This window comes from Triticum dicoccoides, chromosome 7A (assembly GCF_002162155.2).
Source record: "Triticum dicoccoides isolate Atlit2015 ecotype Zavitan chromosome 7A, WEW_v2.0, whole genome shotgun sequence".
In the NCBI taxonomy this organism is placed as follows: domain Eukaryota; kingdom Viridiplantae; phylum Streptophyta; class Magnoliopsida; order Poales; family Poaceae; genus Triticum; species Triticum dicoccoides.
The window spans coordinates 435,340,721-435,362,985 of record NC_041392.1 but is presented as its reverse complement, the minus strand read 5'-3'; the positions used below and the strand labels follow the sequence as shown (position 1 = coordinate 435,362,985).

Genomic DNA, 22,265 nt, shown 5'->3' with positions numbered 1-22,265 from the left:
ACGTCCGAGAGTTGTCCCGAACCCGACCCGGGCAGTCGTCACCGTTGGGTCCGGATCATCCGCAAACATCTATAAAATATCATCGGTTTCTTGTTGGACTCTCCTAACCTAATTATCTCAGACCGTCCGATTATGATCGGAGGGACCTAAGCGCCCTAAACTGATCTGATTTGCTATAAATAGGTCCAACCCTAATCCGAGGAGTTTTTCCATCCATTCCATCCACCAATCATCCTCGCCGCCTCCACCCACTCGAGATTCCCTCGGGATACATCCCCCACCCCCAGCAACCTCCGACCACCTCCCTGGATTTCAGCGCCACCCAGTCGCCGCCTCCTTCCCTCCTCCCTTTCATCCACCACCAAATCCACCCCCGTAGCCATCCTCGGTTCCCTCCGCTGCCAATCTCCCGCGCTTCCGCTTGATCTTCCCGAGATCCAGCAGAGCTCTCACCCGCCCCCGCTCCCACCGTCGACCACAAGCCGCTGCCCGTCGGAACAGAAACAACCAGCACCACTCCCTGTGGCCCTCCTCGAACCACAGTAGCCTGCGCAGCCTCCTCCTTCTTGCCTCGCTCAAGCCCTAGGGTGCCGCCTTTGCCCGACGCCTACCGTCCCCGCCATGGATTGGAGCCCGCCTCTGCTTCTGATCCGCGCCACCCCAGGAACCAACGACGCCGGAGCCCCTCGTCACCTCGCCACCTTCTTCGCGGGAGCTGCCTCGCGTCCCTGTGCTCCCTCCTCATCGCGCGCCCAAGCGACGCGCCCGTCCCGAGCTCCAGCCCGCCGGCCACCTTCTCCAGTCAGATTCGCCTGGTCTCGGGCATCTTCATCGACTGCCAGCAACCCCCTGCCCGCCTTGTGCATCGCTGTCATCGTCTTTGTGCCGCAGCCAGGCGCTGCTCCGCGCCGCGCTGCATCCTTCTGTCGGGAGCAGACAGAGGAAGCCGCCCATGCCACGTTGACCGCCAAGTCCCACGCCGCCCTGCCTTCTCTTTCATGTCCTGCCAGCTTCGTCGCCGCTCGCCTCTCGTCAACCTTCCTTTTCGCCTCCCAAGCCATGCCCTCGCCGGCCGGAGTTCCTGCCTTCTGCCGCATCCTCGTTCGAGCGCTCGAGCACCGCCCCACGTTGGCCGCTCCAGCGACGTGCGCTCGCCTAGCGCCATCCTGGGCCACGCCTGCTTCCCCCACCTCATGGCCCAGTTCCAATGCCAAGGCCCAACTAGGGTGAGCTCCCTGGGCCAGATCTCAGTTTCGGCCCAAATACGTTTTTTCCGTTCTGTGAATTTATCAATTAACCTGGTCATTGCATATTTACATAAAATGCAATCATATTGAAATTCTCACAACTACATAACCGTGCATTGGATTAAAATGTTTTATATATGTAAAATGCTTAGAATTTTGTGTAGTTTCATAATATCCAACTTTCATCCATGTTAAAAATGTCTAACTTGTTGTTTGCTTTAATTTGCATATTGCCATGTTAAAATGGTTTATTTCATAACTAATTAACCGTAGCTCGGTTTTAAATAAACTTTATATGTAAATGGGGTAGAAAAATGCCTAGTTTAACACGGTGGCATTACCTTGCATGGTTAACAAGTCTAAAATTGTGTTTTGGGAAGAACAGTACCAAATTCATAATATGCACATGAGGATTTTTCCGGACTTGTTGCTTGTTGTTCCGGCCTCATTTAAACTTGCCTAGATAGGTAGTTTTATTATGCTTCACCTCTTGCCATGTTTAACAATATTTAATATTGTTGGGTACATAAACGAGAGAGAACTAAATAATTGATGTGGTGTTTCGTCAATATGAAACTTTCTGCATATTGAGCTCCACTTAATTTGTAGTTTTGGTTGTTGCACTTTGCCATACCATGCATATTTAAACCGGACGTGCATCATACTTGGTTGCGCATCATGACATGTTTATGTGATGGTTGTTTACTATGTTGCTTGCTTCTTTCCGAGTTGCTTCTCTCGTTAGCTTTGATTTCGTTCCGGAGTTGTGAGGATTCGTTCGACTACGTCCGCTTGTCTTCTTCATGGACTCGTTCTTCTTCCTTGCGGGATCTCAGGCAAGATGACCGTACCCTCGAAATCACTTCTATGTTTGCTTGCTAGTTGATCGTTGTCGGTGTCAAAACCGGCGGATCTCGGGTAGGGGGTCCCGAACTGTGCGTCTAGGCCGGATGGTAACAGGAGGCAAGGAACACGATGTTTTACCTAGGTTCGGGCCCTCTTGATGGAGGTAAAACCCTACTGTTGGAAATATGCCCTAGAGGCAATAATAAAAGTGTTATTATTATATTTCTTTGTTCATGATAATAGTCTTTTATTCATGCTATAACTGTATTATCCGGAAATCGTAATACACGTGTGAATACATAGACCACAATATGTCCCTAGTGAGCCTCTAGTTGACTAGCTCGTTGTGATCAACAGATAGTCATGGTTTCCTGGCTATGGACATTGGATGTCGTTGATAACGGGATCACATCATTAGGAGAATGATGTGATGGACAAGACCCAATCCTAAGCATAGCACAAAGATCGTGTAGTTCGTTTGCTAGAGCTTTGCCAATGTCAAGTATCTCTTCCTTTGACCATGAGAGCGTGTAACTCCTGGATACCGTAGGAGTGCTTTGGGTGTATCAAACGTCACAACGTAACTGGGTGACTATAAAGGTGCACTACAGGTATCTCTGAAAGTATCTATTGTTTTATGCGGATCGAGACTGGGATTTGTCACTCCGTGTAAACGGAGAGGTATCTCTGGGCCCACTCGGTAGGACATCATCATAATGTGCACAATGTGACCAAGGGGTTGATCACGGGATGATGTGTTACGGAACGAGTAAAGAGACTTGCCGGTAACGAGATTGAACAAGGTATCGGTATACCGACGATCGAATCTCGGGCAAGTAAAATACCGCTAGACAAAGGGAATTGTATACGGGATTGATTGAGTCCTTGACATCGTGGTTCATCCGATGAGATCATCGTGGAACATGTGGGAGCCAACATGGGTATCCAGATCCCGCTGTTGGTTATTGACCGGAGAACATCTCGGTCATGACTACATGTCTCCCGAACCCGTAGGGTCTACACACTTAAGGTTCGATGACGCTAGGGTTATAAAGGAAGTTTGTATGTGGTTACCGAATGTTGTTCGGAGTCCCGGATGAGATCCCGGACGTCACGAGGAGTTCCGGAATGGTCCGGAGGTAAAGATTTATATATAGGAAGTCCTGTTTCGGCCATCGGGACAAGTTTCGGGGTCATCGGTATTGTACCGGGACCACCGGAAGGGTCCCGGGGGCCCACCGGGTGGGGCCACCTGCCCCGTGTTGGAAATATGCCCTAGAGGCAATAATAAATTGATTATTATTATATTTCCTTGTTCATGATAATCGTTTATTATCCATGCTAGAATTGTATTGATAGGAAACTCAGATACATGTGTGGATACATAGACAACACCATGTCCCTAGTAAGCCTCTAGTTGACTAGCTCGTTGATCAATAGATGGTTACGGTTTCCTGACCATGGACATTGGATGTCGTTGATAACAGGATCACATCATTAGGAGAATGATGTGATGGACAAGACCCAATCCTAAGCCTAGCACAAGATCATGTAGTTCGTATGCTAAAGCTTTTCTAATGTCAAGTATCATTTCCTTAGACCATGAGATTGTGCAACTCCCGGATACCGTAGGAGTGCTTTGGGTGTGCCAAACGTCACAACGTAACTGGGTGGCTATAAAGGTACACTACGGGTATCTCTGAAAGTGTCTGTTGGGTTGGCACGAATCGAGATTGGGATTTTGTCACTCCGTGTAAACGGAGAGGTATCTCTGGGCCCACTCGGTAGGACATCATCATAATGTGCACAATGTGACCAAGGGGTTGATCACGGGATGATGTGTTACGGAACGAGTAAAGAGACTTGCCGGTAACGAGATTGAACAAGGTATCGGTATACCGACGTGATCTTGACGTGAGCACATGCCTTGACGTGATCTTGAAGGTGTTCAAGATGGATCAGTCAAAGAAGGAGTTCTTGCCTGAGTTGTAAGGTATGAAGTTAAGACTTAAAGCTCGACCATGGCAGAATAGAGAGAAAGGAACGAAGGTCGTCCCCTATGCTTAAGACATAGGCTCTACAGTATGCTATGCTGTGTACCGCACCTGAAGTGTGCTTTACCATGAGTCAGTCAAGGGGTACAAGAGTGATCCAAGAATGGATCACAGGACAGCGGTCAAAGTTATCCTTAGTAACTAGTGGACTAAGGAATTTTCTCAATTATGGAGGTGGTAAAAGAGTTCGTCGTAAAGGGTTACGTCGATGCAAGCTTAACACCTATCCGGATAGCTCTGAGTAGAGATACCGGATACGTATAATGGAGCAACAATTTAGAATAGCTCCAAGTAGAACAGTTATTTGGAATAGCTCCAAATAGAACGTGGGAGCTACATCTAGGAGATGACATAGAGATTTGTAAAGCACACACGGATCTGAAAGGTTCAGACCCGTTGACTAAAACCTCTCTCACAAGCAACATGATCAAACATAAAACTCATTGAGTGTTAATCACATAGTGATGTGAACTAGACTACTGACTCTAGTAAACTCTTGGGTATTAGTCACATGGCGATGTGACCTGTGAGTGTTAATCACATGGCGATGTGAACTAGATTATTGACTCTAGTGCAAGTGGGAGACTGTTGGAAATATGCCCTAGAGGCAATAATAAAAGTATTATTATTATATTTCCTTGTTCATGATAATTGTCCTTTATTCATGCTATAACTGTATTATCCGGAAATCGTAATACACGTGTGAATACATAGACCACAATATGTCCCTAGTGAGCCTCTAGTTGACTAGCTCGTTGTGATCAACAGATAGTCATGGTTTCCTGGCTATGGACATTGGATGTCGTTGATAACGGGATCACATCATTAGGAGAATGATGTGATGGACAAGACCCAATCCTAAGCATAGCACAAAGATCGTGTAGTTCGTTTGCTAGAGCTTTGCCAATGTCAAGTATCTCTTCCTTTGACCATGAGAGCGTGTAACTCCTGGATGCCGTAGGAGTGCTTTGGGTGTATCAAACGTCACAACGTAACTGGGTGACTATAAAGGTGCACTACAGGTATCTCCGAAAGTATCTATTGTTTTATGCGGATCGAGACTGGGATTTGTCACTCCGTGTAAACGGAGAGGTATCTCTGGGCCCACTCGGTAGGACATCATCATAATGTGCACAATGTGACCAAGGGGTTGATCACGGGATGATGTGTTACGGAACGAGTAAAGAGACTTGCCGGTAACGAGATTGAACAAGGTATCGGTATACCGACGATCGAATCTCGGGCAAGTAAAATACCGCTAGACAAAGGGAATTGTATACGGGATCGATTGAGTCCTTGACATCGTGGTTCATCCGATGAGATCATCGTGGAACATGTGGGAGCCAACATGGGTATCCAGATCCCGCTGTTGGTTATTGACGGAGAACGTCTCGGTCATGTTTGCATGTCTCCCGAACTCTTAGGGTCTACACACTTAAGGTTCGATGACGCTAGGGTTATAAAGGAAGCTTGTATGTGGTTACCGAATGTTGTTCGGAGTCCCGGATGAGATCCCGGACGTCACGAGGAGTTTCGGAATGGTCCGGAGGTAAAGATTTATATATAGGAAGTCCTGTTTCGGCCATCGGGACAAGTTTCGGGGTCATCGGTATTGTACCGGGACCACCGGAAGGGTCCCGGGGGCCCACCGGGTGGGGCCACCTGCCCCGGGGGGCCACATGGGCTGTAGGGGGTGCGCCTTGGCCTACATGGGCCAAGGGCACCAGCCCCTAGAGGCCCATGCGCCAAGATATAGGAAAAAGGGGAGAGTCCTAAAGGGGGAAGGCACCTCCGAGGTGCCTTGGGGAGGATGGACTCCTCCCCCCCTCTTAGCCGCACCCCTTCCTTGGAGGAAGGGGCAAGGCTGCGCCTCCCCCCTCTCCCCTGCCCCTATATATAGTGGAGGGGAGGGAGGGCATCCATACCTGAGCCCTTGGCGCCTCCCTCCCTCCCGTGACACCTCCTCCTCTCCCGTAGGTGCTTGGCGAAGCCCTGCAGGATTGCCACGCTCCTCCATCACCACCACGCCGTTGTGCTGCTGCTGGATGGAGTCTTCCTCAACCTCTCCCTCTCTCCTTGCTAGATCAAGGCGTGGGAGACATCGTCGAGCTGTACGTGTGTTGAACGCGGAGGTGCCGTCCGTTCGGCACTAGGATCTTCGGTGATTTGAATCACGACGAGTACGACTCCATCAACCCCGTTCACTTGAACGCTTCCGCTTAGCGATCTACAAGGGTATGTAGATGCACTCTCCTTCTACTCGTAGCTGGTTTCTCCATAGATAGATCTTGGTGACGCGTAGGAAAATTTTGAATGTCTGCTACGTTCCCCAACAGTGGCATCATGAGCTAGGTCTATTGCGTAGATTCTTTGCACGAGTAGAACACAAAGTAGTTGTGGCCGTTGATTTTGTTCAATATGCTTACCGTTACTAGTCCAATCTTGTTTCGACGGTATTGTGGGATGAAGCGGCCCGGACCGACCTTACACGTACTCTTACGTGAGACAGGTTCCACCGATTGACATGCACTTGGTGCATAAGGTGGCTAGCGGGTGCCAGTCTCTCCCACTTTAGTCGGAACGGATTCGATGAAAAGGGTCCTTATGAAGGGTAAATAGCAATTGGCATATCACGTTGTGGTTTTGCGTAGGTAAGAAACGTTCTTGCTAGAAACCCATAGCAGCCACGTAAAAGATGCAAACAACAATTAGAGGACGTCTAACTTGTTTTTGCAGGGTATGCTATGTGATGTGATATGGCCAAGAAGAATGTGATGAATGATATGTGATGTATGAGATTGATCATGTTCTTGTAATAGGATTCACGACTTGCATGTCGATGAGTATGACAACCGGCAGGAGCCATAGGAGTTGTCTTTATTTTTTGTATGACCTGCGTGTCATTGAAGAACGCCATGTAACTTACTTTACTTTATTGCTAAACGCGTTAGTCATAGAAGTAGAAGTAGTCGTTGGCGTGACAACTTCATGAAGACACGATGATGGAGATCATGATGATGGAGATCATGGTGTCATGCCGGTGACAAGATGATCATGGAGCCCCGAAGATGGAGATCAATGGAGCTATATGATATTGGCCATATCATGTCACAACTATATAATTGCATGTGATGTTTATTATGTTTATGCATCTTGTTTACTTAGGACGACGGTAGTAAATAAGATGATCCCTTACAAAATTTCAAGAAGTGTTCTCCCCTAACTGTGCACCGTTGCTACAGTTCGTCGCTTCTAAGCACCACATGATGATCGGGTGTGATGGATTCTTACGTTCACATACAACGGGTGTAAGACAGTTTTACACAGCGAAAACACTTAGGGTTAACTTGACGAGCCTAGCATGTGCAGACATGGCCTCGGAACACGGAGACCGAAAGGTCGAGCATGAGTCGTATAGTAGATACGATCAACATGAAGATGTTCACCGATGATGACTAGTCCGTCTCACGTGATGATTGGACACGGCCTAGTTGACTCGGATCATGTAATCACTTAGATGACCAGAGGGATGTCTATCTGAGTGGGAGTTCATAAGATGAAGTTAATTATCTTGAACATAGTCAAAAGACCTTTTGCAAATTATGTCGTAGCTCGCGCTTTAGTTCTACTGTTTTAGATATGTTCCTAGAGAAAATATAGTTGAAAGTTGATAGTAGCAATTATGCGGACAGTAGAACGCTTATGTCCTTAATGCACTGCTCAGTGTGCTGAACCCCAAACGTCGTTTGTGGATGTTTCGAACATCGAACATACACGTTTTGATAACTACGTGATAGTTCAGTTAAATGGTTTAAGTAGAGGCACCAAAGACATTTTCGAAACCTCGCGGAACATATGAGATGTTTCGAGGGCTGAAATTGGGATTTCAGGCTCGTGCCCATGTCAAGAGGTATAAGACCTCCGACAATTTTCTTGGCCTGCAAACTAAGGGAGAAAAGCTCAATCATTGAGCTTGTGCTCAGATTGTCTGAGTGCAACAATCACTAGAATCAAGTGGGAGTTAATCTTCCAGATGAGATAGTGATGTTTCCCCAAAGTCATTGCCACCAAGCTGCTAGAGCTTCGTGATGAACTATAACATATCAGGGATAGATATGATGATCCTTGAGGTATTCGCGATGTTTGACACCGCGAAAGTAGAAATCAAGAAGGAGCATCAATTGTTGATGGTTGGTGAAACCACTAGTTTCAAGAAGGGCAAGGGAACAAAGGGATACTTCATGAAACGGCAATTCAGCTACTGCTCTAGTGAAGAAACCCAAGGTTGAACCCAAACCCGAGACTAAGTGCTACTGTAATAAAGGGAACAACCACTGGAGCAGAATTACCCTAGATACTTGGTAGATGAGAAGGCTGGCAAGGTCAATAGAAGTATATTGGATATACATTGTGTTGATGTGTACTTTACTAGTACTCCTAGTAGCACCAGGGTATTAGATACCGGTTCAGTTGCTAAGTGTTAGTAACTCGAAATAAAAAGCTACGGAATAAATGGAGACTAGCTAAAGGTGAGCTGACGATATGTGTTGGAAGTGTTTCCAAGTTTGATGTGATCAAACATCGCACGCTCCCTCTACCATCAAGATTAGTATTAAACCTGAATGGTTTATTGAATCTCGATCGTAGTGATACACATTTTCATGCCAAAAGATATAAGATAGTAATGATAGTACCACTTACTTGTGGCACTGCCATGTAAGTCATAATGGTATAAAACGCATGAAGAAGCTCCATGTTGATGGATCTTTGGACTCACTCGTTTTTGAAAAGTTTGAGACATGCGAACCATGTCTATTGGTGTATATGCATGAAGAAACTCCATGCAAATGGATCGTTTGGACTCACTTGATTTTGAATCACTTGAGATATGCAAATCATACCACATGGGCAAGATGACTGAAAAGCCTCATTTTCAGTAAGATGGAACAAGATAGCAACTTGTTGGAAGTAACACATTTTGATGTGTGCAGTCGAATGAGTGCTGAGGCATGCAGTGAATATCATTATGTTCTTACTTCACAGATGATTCGAGTAAATGTTGAGTATATTTACTTGATGAAACACAAGTCTGAATTATTGAATGGTTCAAGTAATTTCAGAGTGAAGTAGCAGATCATTGTGACAAGAGGATAAAATGTCTATGATATGATCATAGAGATGAATATCTGAGTTACGAGTTTTGGCACACAATTAAGACATTGTGGAAATTGTTTCGCAATTAATACCGCCTGGAACACCATAATGTGATGGTGTGTCCGAACATCATAGTTGCACCCTATTGGATATGGTGCGTACCATGATGTCTCTTATCGAATTACCACTATTGTTCATGGGTTAAGCATTAGAGACAACCACATTCATTTTAATAGGGTACCACGTAATTCCGTTGAGATGACACCGGTTTAGAGAAACCTATGCTGTCATTTCTTAAAAGTTTGGGGCTGCGACGCTTATGTGAAAAAGTTTCAGGATTAAGCTCGAACCCAAAGCGGATAAAATGCATCTTCATAGGACACCCAAAACAGTTGGGTATACCTCCTAATTCAGATCCGAAAGCAATATGGATTGTTTCTTGAATCGGGTCCTTTCTCGAGGAAAGGTTTCTCTCGAAAGAGTTGAGTGGGAGGATGGTGGAGACTTGATGAGGTTATTGAACCGTCTCTTCAACTAGTGTGTGGCAGGGCACAGGAAGTTGTTCCTGTGGCACCTACACCAATTGAAGTGGAAGCTTATGATATTGATCATGAAACTTCGGATCAAGTCACTACCAAACCTCGTAGGACGACAAGGACACGTACTACTTCGGAGTGGTAAGGTGATCCTGTCTTGAAGGTCATGTTGCTAGACAACAATGAACCTACGAGCTATGGAGAAGCGATGGTGGGCCCAAATTCCGACAAATGGTTAGGAGCCATGAAATCCGAGATAGGATCCATGTATCAGAACAAAGCATGGACTTTGGTGGACTTGCCCGATGATCGGCAAGCCATTGAGATAAATGGATTTTAAGAAGAAGATGGACGTGGACGGTAATGTCACCGTCTGTGAAGCTCGACTTGTGGTGAAGAGTTTTTCACAAGTTCAAGGAGTTGACTACGATGAGATTTTCTCATTCGTAGCGATGCTTAAAGTCCGTCGGAATCATGTTAGCATTAGATGCATTTATGAAATCTGGCAGATGGATGCCAAGACAAGTTTCCTTACCAGTTTTCGTAAGGAAAGGTTGTATGCAATACAATCAGAAAAGTTTTGTCAATCCTAAGGATGCTAAAAGGTATGCTAGCTCCAGCGATCCTTCTAAGGACTGGAGTAAGCATCTCGGAGTTGGAATGTACGCTTTGATAAGATGATCAAAGATTTTGGGTCTATACAAAGTTTATGAGAAACTTGTATTTCCAAAGAAGTGAGTGGGAGCACTATAGAATTTCTGATGAGTATATGTTGTTGACATATTGTTGATCAGAAATGACGTGGAATTTCTGGAAAGCATATAGGGTTATTTTGAAAGTATTTTTCAATGGAAAGCCTGGATTAAGCTGCTTGAGCATTGAGCATCAAGATCTATAAGGATAGATCAAAACGCTTAATGGTACTTTCAAATGAGCACATACCTTGACATGATCTTGAAGGTGTTCAAGATGGACCAGTCAAAGAAGGAGTTCTTGCCTGAGTTGTAAGGTACGAAGTTAAGACTTAAAGCTCGACCACGGCAGAATAGAGAGAAAGGACGAAGGTCGTCCCCTATGCTTGAGACGTAGGCTCTTCAGTATGCTATGCTGTGTACCGCACCTGAAGTGTGCCTTGCCATGAGCCAGTCAAGGGGTACAAGAGTGATCCATGAATGGATCACAGGACAGCGGTCAAAGTTATCCTTAGTAACTAGTGGACTAAGGAATTTTCTCGATTATGGAGGTGGTAAAAGAGTTCGTCATAAAGGGTTACATCGATGCAAGCTTAACACCTATTCGGATAGCTCTGAGTAGAGATACCGGATACGTATAATGGAGCAACAATTTAGAATAGCTCCAAGTAGAACAGTTATTTGGAATAGCTCCAAATAGAACGTGGGAGCCACATCTAGGAGATGACATAGAGATTTGTAAAGCACACACGGATCTGAAAGGTTCAGACCCGTTGACTAAAACCTCTCTCACAAGCAGAACATGACCAAACCCCAGATCTCATTGAGTCTTGATCACGTGATGATGTGAACTAGTTTAGTGACACTAGTAAACTCTTTGGATGTTAGTCACATGGTGATGTGACCTGTCAGTGTTAATCACATGGTGATGTGAACTAGATTATTGACTCTAATGCAAGTGGGAGACTGTTGGAAATATGCCCTAGAGGCAATAATAAAAGTGTTATTATTATATTTCTTTGTTCATGATAATAGTCTTTTATTCATGCTATAACTGTATTATCCGGAAATCGTAATACACGTGTGAATACATAGACCACAATATGTCCCTAGTGAGCCTCTAGTTGACTAGCTCGTTGTGATCAACAGATAGTCATGGTTTCCTGGCTATGGACATTGGATGTCGTTGATAACAGGATCACATCATTAGGAGAATGATGTGATGGACAAGACCCAATCCTAAGCATAGCACAAAGATCGTGTAGTTCGTTTGCTAGAGCTTTGCCAATGTCAAGTATCTCTTCCTTTGACCATGAGAGCGTGTAACTCCTGGATACCGTAGGAGTGCTTTGAGTGTATCAAACGTCACAACGTAACTGGGTGACTATAAAGGTGCACTACAGGTATCTCCGAAAGTATCTATTGTTTTATGCGGATCGAGACTGGGATTTGTCACTCCGTGTAAACGGAGAGGTATCTCTGGGCCCACTCGGTAGGACATCATCATAATGTGCACAATGTGACCAAGGGGTTGATCACGGGATGATGTGTTACGGAACGAGTAAAGAGACTTGCCGGTAACGAGATTGAACAAGGTATCGGTATACCGACGATCGAATCTCGGGCAAGTAAAATACCGCTAGACAAAGGGAATTGTATACGGGATCGATTGAGTCCTTGACATCGTGGTTCATCCGATGAGATCATCGTGGAACATGTGGGAGCCAACATGGGTATCCAGATCCCGCTGTTGGTTATTGACCGGAGAACGTCTCGGTCATGTCTGCATGTCTCCCGAACCCGTAGGGTCTACACACTTAAGGTTCGATGACGCTAGGGTTATAAAGGAAGCTTGTATGTGGTTACCGAATGTTGTTCGGAGTCCCGGATGAGATCCCGGACGTCACGAGGAGTTTCGGAATGGTCCGGAGGTAAAGATTTATATATAGGAAGTCCTGTTTCGGCCATCGGGACAAGTTTCGGGGTCATCGGTATTGTACCGGGACGACCGGAAGGGTCCCGGGGGCCCACCGGGTGGGGCCACCTGCCCCGGGGGGCCACATGGGCTGTAGGGGGTGCGCCTTGGCCTACATGGGCCAAGGGCACCAGCCCCTAGAGGCCCATGCGCCAAGATATAGGAAAAAGGGGAGAGTCCTAAAGGGGGAAGGCACCTCCGAGGTGCCTTGGGGAGGATGGACTCCTCCCCCCTCTTAGCCGCACCCCTTCCTTGGAGGAAGGGGCAAGGCTGCGCCTCCCCCCTCTCCCCTGCCCCTATATATAGTGGAGGGGAGGGAGGGCATCCATACCTGAGCCCTTGGCGCCTCCCTCCCTCCCGTGACACCTCCTCCTCTCCCGTAGGTGCTTGGCGAAGCCCTGCAGGATTGCCACGCTCCTCCATCACCACCACGCCGTTGTGCTGCTGCTGGATGGAGTCTTCCTCAACCTCTCCCTCTCTCCTTGCTGGATCAAGGCGTGGGAGACATCGTCGAGCTGTACGTGTGTTGAACGCGGAGGTGCCGTCCGTTCGGCACTAGGATCTTCGGTGATTTGAATCACGACGAGTACGACTCCATCAACCCCGTTCACTTGAACGCTTCCGCTTAGCGATCTACAAGGGTATGTAGATGCACTCTCCTTCTACTCGTAGCTGGTTTCTCCATAGATAGATCTTGGTGACGCGTAGGAAAATTTTGAATTTCTGCTACGTTCCCCAACACCTACGTCCTGCTTGATTAATATTGATGATATGGATAGTATAAGAGTAGATCTACCACGAGATCGAGGAGGCTAAACCCTAGAAGCTAGCCTATGGTATGATTGTTGTATGATGAAGTTGTCCTACGGACTAAAACCCTCCGGTTTATATAGACACCGGAGAGGGTTAGGGTTACACAAAATCGGTTACAATGGTAGGAGATCTTGAATATCCGCATCGCCAAGCTTGCCTTCCACGCCAAGGAAAGTCCCATCCAGACACGGGACAAAGTATTCAATCTTGTATCTTCATAGTCCTGGAGTCCGGCTGAAGGTATAGTCCGGCTACCCGAACACCCTCTAATCCAGGACTCCCTCAGTAGCCCCTGAACCAGGCTTCAATGACGACGAGTCCGGCGCGTAGATTTTCTTCGGCATTGCAAGGCGGGTTCCTCCTCCAAATTCTTCATAAAAGTTTGTAAACACCAAGAGTAGTGTCCGGCTCTGCAAAATAAGTTTCCACGTATTGCCACAGAGAGAATAATATTAACACAAATCTAATCTGCTGACGTATTCCGCAGCGTGACATCACACTACGGCCAAGCCTTTATTCGAATCGTTTTCACTTTTCCACCTCAGCGTGTTTTGCGAGGCGGTTTCCTTGGCACGTCTTGTCAAAGCAGAGATCGTGTCCCCCATTTACGGGTTTCTCATCAATACGGATGTGGGTAACCCAACCGCGCCATTTATCACGGCGCTTGGGAGGCAAGCGAGTTTTACTAGGCTGGTGGGGACGCATGGTCGCATCCGCTCATATAAGGGGATAAGGATCCACCTTTTTACCTACGCCTTCTTCCTCCGTTGCCTATCCATCTTCTGCACACCCGAGCTCCAGCGCCCAAGCCCGCACTTCCTACCTCAACCTTCTCCAACAATGTCCGGAGTGGGAGGCAAGTGGATGGTCTCCTCCGTCACGGAGGGCCATGTCAAAAGGCTAAGGAAGGCCGGATACCTGTCCAAAGACATCGCACACCGGCTTCCTGAGGAGGGGCAGCTTCTCCCCACCCCAAGGCCCCGTGAGAGGGTAGTATTTCTTCCCCACTTCCTCCGCGGACTGGGTTTTCCTCTCCACCCATTTGTCCGCGGGCTCATGTTCTACTATGGCCTAGATTTCCACGATCTGGCCCCGAACTTCATCCTCAATATCTCGACGTTTATCGTCGTATGCGAGGCTTTCCTCTGCATCCGCCCCCATTTCGGCCTCTGGCTCAAGACCTTTAATGTCAAGCCAAAGGTGGTGCACGACAACCAGGCGGAGTGCGGAGGTGCCATGGCGGGCAAAATAGCCAACGTCCTATGGCTCGAGGGCTCCTTTGTGGAGACCTTGAAGGGGTGGCAGTCAGGGTGGTTTTACATCACCGAGCCACACGATCCAAAGTGGATCGCAGCCCCTAAATTCCGATCTGAACCCCCTACGCGGCTCACGTCCTGGAAGGAGATGGGCTTGTCGTGGGGCGATGAAGAAGAGGTGACCGGACTGTAAAAATGCATCCAGTCCCTGGTGAACAAGCAGCTCAAGCTTGTCAACGTAGTCCAGGTCATGCTCGTCCGCCGGATCCTTCCGTGTCAAGAACGGGACTTCAATTTGTGGGAGTTCAACCCGGCGCAGCACCAAACTCTGAGCAGGCTCTTCGACACGACGTACAAAGATGTCTGGAAGGGGCTAACCAAAGGTGTCTAGGCTCCCACATCCACCTCCGAAGACCGCGGATTCAGCTCGCAGCGTCCTGCTGGCGAGGTAAAATATTTTCATCTTTTACAGGATGTTAAGTTTTCTTCATAGTTTGACTCTATGCGGGATCTAAACTCCCTCACCTTTGACAGGATTGGCAGGTGAAGTCCGGACTGATTAACTGTCTGGCTCCCTTGCCCGAAGACCCAGCCCCTGCTCTCCTAGTGAAGCTGCTGGTTCCGGCACCTTATGTGGTGCCAGAGAAGAAGGCCAAGAAGAAGAAGGCCACGGGGACTCGAAAGAGTTCCTGGCATATGGTGGTGTCGGACTCGTCGTCCAATGAGTCCGAGATGCACTCCTCCCGTGAAGACAAGGAGGAGGAAGAAGAGACCTCTCCCCCTCCAGCGGGGGAGGAAAGAAGATGAAGGCCGCCCTAGTAGGGGAGGCCGAAGGGTCCAAGAAGAGGAAAACCCCTCCGCCGGACTACGCCCCCAACGCCGACGAGGACGAAGAGGAGTGGCCGGACAGGGCCAAGCGTCCGGCGAAATCGTAAGTGTTCGGATACCAGAGTAACTCATGATATTCCTTTTGTTGCGCAGCTTTCCCTAATGTCGAATATAATCATGCAGCCCGCCCAAGGACGGGCTCGACGAGTCGTCGAGCGGCTCCCTGGATTCATCGGACGTGAATTCAGTTCCGCCCGCTGCCTCCCCCTATGCTGCGGATGACGCCGAAGTGGCATCGCGACAAGCTCCGGGGCAAGAGGAGGTGGTCCAGGAGGAGCCGCGAGGCGACCTCCCGGACTCCAGGAGTAAAGAGGACAAGACCCCCCAGGGCTCCAAGTCCGGCTTTAAACCGGACACCGCGCCAGAATCATCAACGGTTCCGGACCGCGGTAGGCGAACTCCTGCCAAGAGGAGCAAGCCTATTGAACCGGCGTCCTCCGTCCAACCGGAGGCGCCGGACAATCTGCTGGAGGTGCTTAAGGGCGCCTCCATCGACGAGGAGCACCGTACCATCATGAGTACGGTGGTCCAGAAGGTTCGGTCCGCCAAAAGCGGACTTACTGAAGCTTGTGCTAGCCTTCTAACAAGCTTCGAGGTAAGTAGAAATATGTAAAAATATTACCGCATAGACAGTAGCCCCTGATGCTCTGTTTGGCGTTCGGAAAGAAAATCTGAATAGAGGATCTATTAAATATCACAGGAGTCTAACTAAAAAGGAGTCAATATACGCATGCAGGCTTCGCTGCTGGCCACCGCTGCACTGACTGCGGAGGTGGGTGCCCTGAAGCAGGGCCTCGAGCGGACCGAGCAAGAGCTCGGCCTTGCCAAACGGCAGCTCGAGGAGAAAGAAGGTAAGAGACACCTTATAGAAAAAATGCCTATAAGAAGACGCAATTGCAAAAAATGACAGGAGTATACTGCTTATTGTAGGGGCCACAACTGAGGTGGCGACCCTCAAGCAGGCGCTGTCTGAGGCCAGGAAGAGAGCGGCCATGGAGCGCACCGAGCGGGAGAAATTTGAGGCGTAGGTCGGCGAGGTGCAACAAGAGCTTCAGGCTCTCATGAAAAAACATGAGAGTTTGGAGCTCGACTCGAAGACGCGAGCGTCCGAGCTTGCTGCGGCCCTTAAAACTGCCAAATCTGCCAAGGCCGAAGCCTAGAAGGCCCTCTAGGAATTGGCTGCAGTGAAAAAGTTAGCGGCGGGTAAGGCATTCTTTATGCAAAGCAGACATATAAAAGTAAACTACTTGTTACTTACCCGAATCCGGAGCTCTCCAGGGGCATTCGCATATCTTCCCCGCAGCGTATCCGATGCTGCCGCATTCTACCGAGCCGAGGAAGGCAGCTCGACGGAGAAGGTGTTCTGGTCTCAGTACATTGAGGCCGGACACCCTGTGCCCTTGAGCGACCAGCTGAAGCAGATGGTCGAGCTCCACAAGGCGGCCGAATAGGCCCTGAAGGGCTTCATAGTTCGGCTGTGGCCTGGAGAGGCCCTGCCTGGGAGCTACTTCGGACTGGTGCGGTGGCTGGTGGAGGCTTGTCCAAGGCTCGAGGTCATCAAGCGCTCCGTCTGCATCGAAGGTGCCCGTAGGGCCCTTGCCCGTGCAAAGGTGCACTGGGGTAAGCTGGACGGTGAGAAGCTTGTGAGGGACGGGCCGCCGCCGGGGAAGGAGCATCGCAAGCCCGAGAACTATTACAAGGATGTTCTAGCCGGTGCCCACCTTATGGCGGATGAATGCACCAAGGATGTAATTTTTGAATGAACTCGCTCGTGTTATCCTGTGCGCTGAAAACTTGTTCATATGCGCTAAGCAATGCTTGAATTTAAAATATTACTTTATGTGTGGTCGTTTATAAAAAATTGAGAGATGGCCAGTCGTCGGCTTCTGCCCCCATGCCACTAGTGCTGGGGTGTTCGGGATAAACCTGAGCGCTCTTTTTCCCATGATTGGGTCCATCGAGGGAGGCACTCAGCACAACGAACAAGGCAATCGGACTATAATGCTTGAACACTCTCACTTAGCCATAGAACTCTATAATTTTAAATTTCGGCGAAGCCCCTAGTATTCGGAAGACCGAGTTCGGGGCGCTATCCACGCCTTGGCTGGACAAAGCCGGTTCCTCGCTCGAAGCGGCATAAGTCTTTAAGGACTCGAAAAACCTCTCAAACAGCGACCGGTCTCTCGCCTCATCATGACAGTCAGTTTTAGCTTTCTCTACTGAGGTGCTCAGCCCAGCTCAACTGGGGCACAATCGCAGTAGTTCTCCTAGTTCTACCTTAGCCGATATAGCGGAACGTAAGGCACCAAAACATAGGAGCCGGGCAAACCCAACTATTGACCCAAATCATGATTCGGAGCCGATGCATATAGTGCTATAAGTTCGGGGTGCCGCACTTGTGAAAGTGTACGGACTTCTCACGCCATATTGATGGGTACTGAAGCCCCTGGCGTATTTTTGCCGTACCACAGTGTACGGATGCAACATGTTATTGATAAACATATATATAAAAAGAGGATAATGCAAAAATTAGACAAAAAGCTATGCATTGTTTATAAAAAGGCTGCTATGAAAGCGGAACGATACAAATAGTGCGACAAGCAAAAGAAATTGGACTATTTAACATGTCCTGGCCAGGGGTAGGTCGCAGAATTGTATTAAAAAACAGGTATACTGCTCACAATAGAGACCACCTGGGAGTTCCATAATGCGGCGTGGCTTGTCTGCTTTCCTGGAGCTTGCATTGTTTGTGCGGCAGTTGAATTGCCGAACGGGTCATCTGAAGTATGGAGTCCTGAGAGTAAGAGAGAAAAAGAAAAAAAAGGAATCCGGCAGCCCCTGGTGCGGTTTAAGCCGTATTTCGGGCGTGCCGTGATAGTGCCCCTTCCCCTGTGCCCATGGTATTTCAAGAGCGTAGTTATGTACACGAAGCACTGGTTTCGCTATATCGCGAGGGCTAGGGTTGGGGCCGCATTGCTACGCTAGCTTAGAACATGCCAGGCGGTCTTGTTGTAGGGTACTCCGGGCGTGCTTGACAGTGTCCGGCTTTTTGAAGGCCGAACTGGAGAACTGCCTAGAGAGGCTGCTTTATACTTCTGCTGCGAGCGCTGCCATGTGCTCCTTCGTTCGGAGGGAGCGCTCGGTGTTCCCATTGACCGTGATTACTCCTCTAGGGCCTGGTATCTTGAGCTTGAGGTATGCATAGTGCGGTACCGCGTTGAATTTTGCGAATGCGGTTCGCCCGAGCAGTGCGTGATAGCCACTACGGAACGGGACTATGTCAAAGATTAACTCCTCGCTTCGGAAGTTATCCGGAGATCCGAAGACCACTTCCAGTGTGACTGAGCCTGTACAGTTGGCTTCTACACCTGGTATGACGCCTTTAAAGGTCGTTTTGGTGGGCTTGATCCTCGAGGGATCTATGCCCAATTTTCGCACTGTATCCTGGTAAAGCAGGTTCAGGCTGCTGCCGCCGTCCATGAGGACTCTTGTGAGATGAAATCCGTCAATGATTGGGTCTAGAACCAATGCGGCAAAGCCGCCGTGACGGATGCTAGTGGGGTGGTCCCTTCGATCAAAGGTGATCGGGCAGGAGGACCATGGGTTGAACTTTGGGGCGACTGGCTCCATCGCATATACGTCCCGTAACGCACGCTTCCGCTCCCTCTTGGGGATGTGGGTTGCGTATATCATGTTCACCGTCCGCACTTGCGGTTGAAATCCCTTCTGTCCACCGTTGTTCGGCGGCCTGGGCTCCTCCTCGTTGTCGCTATACAGCCCCTTGTCTTTGTTTTCGGCTCTTAACTTGCCTGCCTGCTTGAACACCCAACAATCCCTGTTGGTGTGATTGGCTGGCTTTTCAGGGGTGCCATGTATCTGGCACAGGCGGTCGAGTATTCGGTCCAAACTGGACGAGCCCTGAGTATTTCTTTTGAATGCCTTTTTCCGTTGACCGGATTTGTAGCCTCGGAATCCGGCATTAACTGCCGTATCCTTGTTGCTGTCGCTGTTAACACGACGCTTTTGTTTGTTCCGACGCGACGTGTCGCTTTTGTCCTTGGTATTCGAATTACCAGGGTTCTTGGTTAAATTGTTGCTGCGAGCTAGCCAGCTGTCTTCTCCCGCGCAAAAGCGGATCATGAGTGTCGTGAGGGCTGCCATAGATTTCGGTTTTTCCTGTCCCAGGTGCCGGGCAAGCCACTCGTCACGGATATTATGCTTGAAGGCCGCTAAGGCCTCTGTGTCCGGACAGTCGACTATCTGGTTTTTCTTTGTTAGGAACCGTGTCCAGAATTGCCTGGCCGATTCCTCTGGCTGCTGAATTATGTGGCTTAGGTCATCAGCGTCCGGTGGTCGCACATAAGTGCCCTAGAAGTTGTCAAGGAATGCGGCTTCCAGGTCCTCCCAAGAACCGATTGAGTCTGCTGGCAAGCTATTAAGCCAATGCCGGGCTGGTCCCTTATGTTTGAGTGGGAGGTATTTGATGGCGTGTAGATCATCACCGCGGGCCATGTGGATATGAAGGAGATAATCCTCGATCGATACCGCAGGATCTGTTGTGCCATTGTACGATTCAATGTTTACGGGTTTGAAGCCCTCAGGGAATTTTATGATCCATTACTTCATCTGTGAAGCATAGTGGGTGTGCGGCGCCTCTGTATTGGGCTATATCACAACGCAACTCGAAGGAGCTTTGTCTGTTGAGTTCGGCCCGGCCGGATTTATTGCATCCGGAGTGACAATCACCGTCACGTGCCGTGGGGCGCCTGCGTGATCCGTAGATCGATCTTGTTTGCCTTGCCTTGTCCTCCAGTATGTCGCACAGGTCGGGCGCATTTTCCTGTGCCTTAGTATGCTTGACGCGGCGTCGGGGCATGGCTTGAGTGGAGGGCCAAGAGGCCTCTCTGTCGCGGCCACGAGGTGGCCGGTCGGCCATGTCATGCGCTGGTGATGTAGGTGCTTCCTCCTCTAGTCGGGGTAGCAGCCTGCGCTTTGGGTAACTCTTGGAGGGCCGTTCGAGTTCATACTCTTCGGCCGCAAGGACTTTAGTCCATCTATCAGCTAGCAAATCCTGATCAGCTCTAAGCTGGTGCTGCTTTTTCTTGAGGCTGCTTGCCATGGCCATAAGCCTGCGTTTAAAACGCTCTTGTTTGGCGAGATCCTCTGGCACGACGAACTCATCGTCGTCGAGGCTTGCCTCGTCTTCGGAGGGAGGCGTACAATTATCGTCCTCAACCTCTTGGTCCGCCGCCCTCTCATGAGGGCTGGCTTCTCTGTCCTCCTGTGCTGAATCTTGCTGGAGGGGGTGTTCTTCGGCGCTATCCGGAGTAGTATTATCTCCCGTTCCAGAATCATTGTTTTTGCTTTGGCGGGATTTAGAGCGGCGCCGCTAACGCCGGCGCTTGGGCTGTTTCTTAGAGGTATCGTCCCCCGCTGTTCCATCGCCATCTCCATCCTTTGGAGTGTCCACCATATATATGTCATATGACAAGGTGGCCTTCCAGCGCCCTACAGGTGCTGGTTCTTGTTCGTCTCCTGCATCGTCGTCTATGCCGTTGATGTCTTCGGAGTCGAAGTCAAGCATGTCGGTTAAGTCATCGACAGTGGCTACGAAGTGGGTGGTGGGTGGGTTTTGAATTTCTTCATCGTCCGTATCCCAACCTTGCTGACCGTAGTCTGGCCAGGGCTCTCCTGATAAAGAGAGAGACTTTAGAGAATTCGGGATGCCGCCGAAGGGCGAGTGCTGAAAGATGTCCGTGGCGGTGAACTCCATTATCGGCGCCCAATCGGATTCGATCAGCAGGGGCGCGGGGGGTTCGGAGTTCGGAGAGGAATCCGGCTCCTCGGAGTCACGGGCCATGCGGAGTGCGGGGCTGGAGTTCAGCTCGATCGCCTCTGAGATCGCAGCCCCTGAGGCAGCGTCCAACCGCTGATCCTCGATCGGCGTAGTAGGCTCCAAATCAATGGTCGGAACCGATGCGTGTGCGGCCTCCAAGGCGTTGTTCGGCGGCAGAGCTATATCATGCCCATCGAGACAGTGCGACGCGCTTGGCTGTGGCTCGAATCCGTCGAAGATCAAGTCCACATGGATGTCAGCCGTGTAGTTTAGGCTTCCAAACCTGACCTGATGGCCAGGGGCATAGCTTTCGATCTGCTCAAGGTGGCCAAGCGAATTGGCCCGCAGTGCGAAGCCACCGAAGATGAAGATCTGTCCGGGGAGAAAAGTCTCACCCTGGACTGCATCGTTGTTGATGATCGAAGGAGCCATTGGGCCTAAAAGCGACGACACAGAGGAACTCTCAATGAAAGCACCAATGTCGGTGTCAAAACCGGTGGATCTCGGGTAGGGGGTCCTGAACTGTGCGTCTAGGCCGGATGGTAACAGGAGGCAAGGAACACGATGTTTTACCCAGGTTCGGGCCCTCTTGATGGAGGTAAAACCCTACGTGCTGCTTGATTAATATTGATGATATGGGTAGTACAAGAGTATATCTACCACGAGATCGAGGAGGCTAAACCCTAGAAGCTAGCCTATGGTATGATTGTTGTATGATGAAGTTGTCCGACGGACTAAAACCCTCCGGTTTATATAGACACCGGAGAGGGTTAGGGTTACACAAAGTCGGTTACAATGGTAGGAGATCTTGAATATCCGCATCGCCAAGCTTGCCTTCCACGCCAAGGAAAGTCCCATCCGGACACGGGACGAAGTCTTCAATCTTGTATCTTCATAGTCCTGGAGTCCGGCTGAAGGTATAGTCCGGCTACCCGATCACCCCCTAATCCAGGACTCCCTCAATCGTT

General features: G+C 49.2%; 1 protein-coding gene across 1 annotated transcript; it reads left to right on the top strand.

The window, feature by feature from the left end:
* The first annotated feature begins 237 nt into the window (after nucleotides 1-237).
* On the top strand, nucleotides 238-2,032 carry LOC119332062 (transcriptional regulatory protein AlgP-like). Its single transcript, XM_037605236.1, has 2 exons — nucleotides 238-1,226; nucleotides 1,993-2,032. The coding sequence occupies exons 1-2, from the start codon at nucleotides 622-624 to the stop codon at nucleotides 2,015-2,017; spliced, it is 630 nt and encodes a 209-aa protein (XP_037461133.1). The 5' UTR covers nucleotides 238-621; the 3' UTR covers nucleotides 2,018-2,032.
* The last annotated feature ends 20,233 nt before the right edge of the window (nucleotides 2,033-22,265 follow it).